The 7,500-nt window shown below is 30.3% G+C and overlaps 1 protein-coding gene across 6 annotated transcripts in view; it reads left to right on the forward strand.

Annotated features, from left to right (window-relative positions):
* Window positions 1-7,500, forward strand: part of LOC124956873 (calcium uptake protein 3, mitochondrial) — a 35,015-nt gene that overhangs the window by 19,150 nt on the left and 8,365 nt on the right. For 5 of the 6 annotated variants that reach the window (XM_047513223.1, XM_047513222.1, XM_047513224.1 and 2 more), the window contains exons 2-3: window positions 2,718-2,859; window positions 3,541-3,651. In XM_047513223.1, coding sequence (XP_047369179.1) covers window positions 2,718-2,859; window positions 3,541-3,651 — 253 coding nt within the window. The remainder of the gene's footprint in view (window positions 1-2,717; window positions 2,860-3,540; window positions 3,652-7,500) is intronic. The other variant, XM_047513225.1, reaches the window with a different exon arrangement.

Raw genomic sequence — 7,500 nt, forward strand, 5'->3', positions numbered from 1 at the left:
TTTTTTTTTTTTTTTTTCTTGTTTAAATATTTGTAATCTTTCATATTTAAATACAAAGACGAAATGTATTAACGAAATGTGAAAATAAAATTAATAACTTGCCATTGTTTCATTTGCAAAACAAAAAAAAAGAAAAATAAAAGACATATATATATATATATATATATATATATATATATAATGTTTCATATATAATACATTTAAACTTTCTTTTTGAATACCTTTAAATATTATTAATATTTTATCTCTAAACAAAAACGGGTATGGAAAATAAAAAAAATAAAAAAAAAATAAAAAAAATACAAAAGAGAAAAAGACAAAAATGTCTTTGTTTTTGATATATATATTCAACATGAACACTCACCATACACACACACACACACGCACGCACAAACACATAGGCATATGAGAATTATCTTTCGTAACAATTTCGACCTGTGTTTGGTAAAGTTAGATGACCTTGAAGTGGGATTAACAAAGAATTCCTCAGAAGCGGCATTTTAAAAAGGTTGCTTAGAGAATTTTCTAATTTCAACGGATCGCAAATCTCACAATCTCTCTTTCTCTCTCTCTCTCTCACACACACACACACACACACACACACACGCTCTATGAGTTCTTCCTGACCATTAAAAATGTCAGCTCGAGGCGATAAAAAAGTTTCCGATGTGTAAGATGGTTTAAGAAAAAAAAGGAAAAAAAAGAAAAAAAAATAAAGTAAAAAGAAAAAAAGTAAATAACGAAAGAGGAAAGAAGAAAAAAGAAAAAAAAAAAAAAAAATAAAGAACACACCCCGGAGAAGAACAAATGGAGATTTCGAGATCGAATCCGAGCATGCGAATGGTCTTCGTCAGAAATAATGAATTAACACTTTCGAAATCTAATCTTTTGGATTAACGACACATACTATATGGTATATGGGAAGAGGGAGGAACGAACTAACGCCATTTAGAGAGAATAAAAAAAAGAAAGAAAGAAAGAAAGAAAGAAAAAAAAGGAAAAAAAGAAAAAGAGACGTAAGAGGAACGAATAAAGAAATTAAATATGAATAAGAAGTCCGACGAATGGAATCTCCTATCGTCAAAAATCACGACGATTTAATACATAAATAAACGCATTTTGAAATCTGATCTTTGATTTCGATCGTGCGAGAATTTTAAAGGAACAAAAAAAAACAAAAAAAAAAAAAAAAGAAAAAAAAAGAAAAAAAGAATCCAAAAGGAGAAAGAAATTTATTGGACGGGGGGGGGCGGGGGCGTGGGGGCAGAGGGATATGGAAAAAGAATTCGTACAAGTCTGCTTTTGTGCGAGAATCTGTTTGCTCTTTTTTTCTTCTTTTTTTTCCATTCCTTCTCAATGATCTCAATGATTCAATTAAAAGATCCGATTAATATTCGATAACAAATAGAAACAATAATAATAATAATAATAATAATAATAATAAGAAGAAGAAGAAGAAGAAGAAGAAAAAGGCAAAAAAAAAACAATATGTAATATATATATAATGTACGTCGAAAAATTGTCAATTTAATTGTTATCATATTTAATATATTAATAAAAATAATAATTCTATTAATATTAAATCCATCATCATATTATATACTTATAATTTAATATTATATCCAATATTATTTTAATTTATATATTTCCAATGTCCTAATGATGTCAATCACCCTGTTCATATATATACATACATAGATAGATACATACATACATACATATATATATATATATATATATATATATATATATATATATATGAGTGTATATGCGATTGTGTATTTGGGTGGAGTATGCGTTAAGGATGATAAAAAGGATGACCTTAAAGAAAAGAATGGTATAAAAAGGAAGTCAAAGTGTAGGCGCACTGGTTACTCTCTCTCTCTCTCTCTCTCTCTCTCTCTCTTTCTTTCTCTTTCTCTTTCTCTTTCTCAAACTCTCTCTTGTTCTCTATCTCTGTCTTTGTTTCTCTTTCTTTCTTGTAACACAAGTGACATCTTTATTCGCGTGAATTTTTTCGCGGGAGACTCTCTGAATAAAAGATGCGTGTTTCTCTCTCTCTTTCTCTCTCTCTCTCTCTCTCTCTCTCTCTCTCTCTCTCTCTATCTCTCTTACTCTCTCTTTCTGTTTCTCTGTCTCACTTTCTTACAACTTATTTCTTACTTCAACATTCTTTCTATATTTTTTCCTTTCTACATTCGTACTTTTCTCTTCGATAAGTTATTATTATTATCATTATTATTATTATTATTATTATTATTATTATTATTATTATTATTATTATTATTATTATTATTCGAAAAATTTTTACATTTCGAAAATTAAATCTGCATCATACTTTTATAGTTTAATCACGTATACTTTATTCCTTTAATTGATTTTATTGGTAAAACTGGAAAAAAGGAAAAAACATAATTCATAATTTTATTAAATCATTGCAAAAAAAATTGCATGTGATATATACATATTTATTTATTTTTAATATCGGATTTTAGATGCGATGTATCAACAAATCTGTAAAAAAAAAAAAAAAATAGATAAATAAATAAATAAAAAGAAAGACATGCACTATAATTAGAAGGAGAAAGTAAAAAAAATTTCTTTTTTTTTTTTTTTTTTCTTTTTTTCCTACCCTTTTTTTTCTCCATTGCAGACCAATGTAATCGAATTGACGCTTGTATATATACATATGTAAATAATGTAATTACACGTTTCAGCGCGACGATGACATGCAAAAAGCTGTGAAACTAACGATGAGGGAAAGAAGATTTATAAAATTTGCATCGGTCGAATACGATGGACAACTTTACATGACGCCGCAAGATTTTCTCGACAGCGTCGTAGAGTCTGAGCCAAGACGTAAGTATACATAAGTATAATGCGATGTATACAGATAAATAAACAAAAAAAAAGCAAAAAATACGAAGTACAAAGACAAAGACGAAGAAAAATTAGACGGAGAAGAGGTTTAAATAAATTCGATCTTAAGGAATTAATCCATGTATTAATTAACTAAGAACCATCTAATTACAAAAAAAAAAAAAAAAAGTAATTGAATCAACTCAAACATATATTCATCGAAATCGATCGTATAGATACTTTTAAATTGTTCATGAATTCATATCATTCGAAATGATTTTCAGATTTATATTTCAATGAAAAGAAAAAATATTTTTCTTAAATGTTTAAACGAAAAATTGTAAAGATTTAAGGTTAGAGTTTTTTAATCAATAAACATATACATACATATATATATATATATACACATATGTGTATTTTTAAATTGGGGAATTTGTTAATGTAAATATTATGATAAACATATCTTCAAAAGTGACGAATAAGATTTTTTTCTTTTAGAAAGAAACGTTTGTCGTTAGATCGTCAATCCTCGAATCTTTTGATCTTAAAGAAAATAAAATCATCAGACAGACGAGGTCCTCCGTCGTTTAGAGAACTTAGACGAGAGAGAGAGAGAGAGAGAGAGAGAGAGAGAAAGAGAGAAAGAAAAAAAGAAAAAAAAAAGAACTGTTACTTTTTCAGCAAGATTAAAGAGACGGGTGCTGTCGGATAAGGAATTGGAAGTGATGGGAAACGCCATACCTTCGCTACGCCATGGAAGTCCGCACATGTTTCGAAGCTTGAGAGACAAGGGTAAGATGAATCTGAATTAGATTGGTTTATATCAAAGGCACAAACGAGTAGCAATTATGTACGACAAGGTTTTCACATAGACGTTAGAAATAAGACGTGTGTAGTTAAAAAAAGAAAAAAAAAAAGAAGATTATATCTTTTATACTGCACTATAACTTATACATTCTTTTATATATATATATATATATGATCTTAAAATGTAATAATAATATTAAATGATAATAAAATTATCATTTAATAATATATATATATATATATATATATATATATATATATATATACATCGTCATCATCATCATTACGAGAGAAATTAAACGAACTATAAAATTAACAAAATCCCTATATCCCTCTTCTTAATCCGTTTAAATATAGGGACAATGATAGAAAAAAGAAAATGTCTACTTTAAACCATTACAAATACAAACAATTATAATACATACATACACACATATATATATATATATATTTTATATATATAAATATACTTAAATATATATTATATTTTAATCCGCGGATTTTCGCGTTCGCCTCACGTTTATCGCGCTAATGGAAATGCAAATAGTCACGCACAGAGATGGTGAAGGAGGGGGGCAGAGGGGGAGAGGGGATAGAGATTGACGAAGTGAGGAAGAGGGGGATGGAAAGTGCGGAGAAAGAAAGAAGGACAGAGAGAAAGAGAGAAAGAGTTGTAGAGAGGGGAAGGTGAAATGAGAAGGATATAGAAGGAGGAGGGAGGAGGAAGGGTTAACCAGTCTCACACCTTTCTTTAATAACGAGTTTCTTGCAACTATCTTTCTTTCTCTCTCTCTCTCTCTCTCTCTCTCTCTCTCTCTCTCTCTCTCTCTCTCTCTTTCTCTGTCTTTCTTCCTCTATCTATCTATCTCTATCACACTCTCTCTCTCTCTCTCTCTCTCTCTCTCTCTCTCTCTCTCTTTCTCTCTCTTTGTCTATCTATCTTCGAGTGCGTGCACGCATGCGTGTCACGAGCCAGAAATTCCGTTGGCAGATAAACGAGTTCGAGTTGCGGATAGATATTGCTTTGAAGATATCCAAAGCGGTCGTTCAGTATAATCGGAATGATTATAAACTGCTCGGAAGATTGAACGTAACTATATATATATATATACGAATAATGTATGTGTGTAGATAGACATAAACATACACACATACGGAGAGAGAGAGAGAGAGAGAGAGAGGTATGTATAAATGTGTGTGTGTCTGTGTACACATATATATATATATATATATATATTTGCAAGATTTTACAAGTGCGTACGAATAGATTCTAAAAAGAGAATTATAGATAGGAATTAAAAAATGGTGAGACAGAGCGAGAGAGAGAGAGAGAGAGAGAGAGAGAGAGAGAGAGATAGATAAAGGATACTGCTTCCTTACCGTGGTTAACAGAAAACGACGCGTTGCATTCCCATTAAATTATACCGCGTAATGACCGTACCATTAGCACTCATTTTATCAATAAGATCAAACATATAGGATAGGATCTATAAACTAGTTACGTATGTGCGTATATATATATCCTTTCTTGTCTCTCTCTCTCTCTCTCTCTCTCTCTCTCTATCTATCTATCTATCTCTATCTCTTTTTTATATGAACGTATTGTATACATATATATATATATATGTATATACGTACATACGTACATACATATATACATGAATTTATTATTATTTTGTTTATTTATATACAGATACGAAAGAAAAATTTTCCCAGAGTTATTTTAAAAATCAATTATTTATATACTATCTCCTTTTACGACTCTCTTAGGTGCCTATAATTTTTTATCCGATTGGAAAAATAAAAAGAAGAAAGGAAAAAAACTACAAATTTATCGGATCTTTGTTGTCTTACGATCTGCAAACAAAAAAAAAAAAAAAAAAAAGGAAAAGAAAAAAAAGAAAAAAAAGGAAAGAGTAAGAGAGAGAGAGAGGGAGAGAGAGGGAGAGAGAGAGAGAGAAATAAAAAGAAAAACAGGAAAGAAAAAAAGAAAAAGAAAATATTATGAGATCCCGAGAGAGGTGTCCAATCGATATTTAAAATCACCCATGAGAAACTTTTAGTCCACGACGTCCTATACTAATTTATTAACGTGGGTCGTTCTTTTATCCTTCTTTTTTATTTCTTCTTCTTCTTCTTCTTCTTCTTCTTCTTTTCTCCTTTTTTTCATTTCTTTCGTCTTTTTTTCGATCGCAAAGTAAAAATTATCTCTCAAAGATCGAAAATGATTTTACGAGAATGTTTAATTGATTTTTAATATCACTTAAAAGTTAATCCTTAATAGATTCTTAAATATAAATCCATTGGATGAACATCATTCATTTATATGAATTTTATGTTAGAATAAAAGAAAAAAAAAAAAAGAAACAAACAAACAAAGAAATTCTAACAACAACAACAACAATAATAATAATAACAATAATAATAATATGTTTCGAGAGAGAAAGACGAGAGGGTGGGGGCGAGGAATGGGGGAGGGGAGGGGAGGGGAGGGGAGGGAAAAGGTTGTCCTTGAAAACATATCGACTTTCACTAATCTCAGATGGACCGCCTTCCGTGTCCCTCTCTAATCCTAAAAAGATTTTTATGGGGTGGTTATGGCGTGTGAAACGAAAACCTTTTTTTTGAATGGTTAACAACGTCGATATAAATTTGGATCGTTAGTATAGTTGTATATGACGAGAGAGATGGCGAGGGGTGGGAGGGAGGGGGGAAGTAAGGGGAAAGATATGGATGATACACCAATGAAAGCCGACATTTGAAATCGACACGTGTAATATATATATATGTTAGAGTATAAAGTCTATGTTTAAAGGTTGTATATATGTATGAAGTGTGAAATATAAATTTTTAGGTGTGAACGGTCAAGGAGGATGACCATTAGATTTTTAAATTATTTGTGAGTGACCAAACGACACCGGTCGTCTATCGTCATTGTCATTGTCATTATTATTGTCGTTGTCGTTGTCGTTGTCGTTGTTGTTGTTGTTGTTGTTGTTGTTGTTGTGTTGTGTATTCGAGAGAGATGTGTGTGTGTATCAAGGGGGGGGGGGAGGGGCGGGAAAGAAAGAAGGAAAGAAAGAGATATTCTCGAAAGAAGAAAACAAAAAAAAAACAAAAAAAAAAAAAAAAGAAAAATACCTACGGACTTATGAGGCGTATCTAATCGTCTAATAATCCTCATGGATTTCCACGAAATCGAATATTAGACGCTATAGATGGATATTATTAAATATCGATCATCGTACGAATAATTATATTATCGTTTTAATACTTTCGAATTATTGGGGGGGGGGGAGGGCAGTGGGGAGTAGGAAGAGGGTTGGCCGGGATCGGTGTGGAGAGAAGGGGAAAAAAAATGGTAAAAAACGAAGAAATATAAAAAGGAACGTATGTGTGCTGTGTACATGGATAATAATGTTTCGTAGGTCGAAATTTTATTTGAGATTAATAATTAGTTTACGATTGAATATCAATTACGTAAAGATATTTTAATAATGAAAATAGAAGCTTAATCCTAAAAGAGAAATCAATTATGTCGAATAATTGCTCATGATTAAAGCGAGAATATTAACGATGAAATTATTAGTGATTTCTTTTTTTCTTTTTTTTCTTTTTTTCTTTTTTTTTTACTTTTTTTTTTTTTTTTTTTTTTTTTTGAAAAAAACGTCGAAAGAGCTATTGAAAATAAATTAATCCGGCTGCGATTATACGAAATGATTGGAAGAAAGAAGAAAAAAAAAAAAGGAACATTCAAATTTCTAAATAATTTCATTGATATTTGATTCGGCCAATAACGAGGAACAATGAGTGATGTCCGTCACTCGTCGATAA

This window comes from Vespa velutina, chromosome 24, assembly GCF_912470025.1.
Source record: "Vespa velutina chromosome 24, iVesVel2.1, whole genome shotgun sequence".
Classification (NCBI taxonomy): Eukaryota; Metazoa; Arthropoda; class Insecta; order Hymenoptera; family Vespidae; genus Vespa; species Vespa velutina.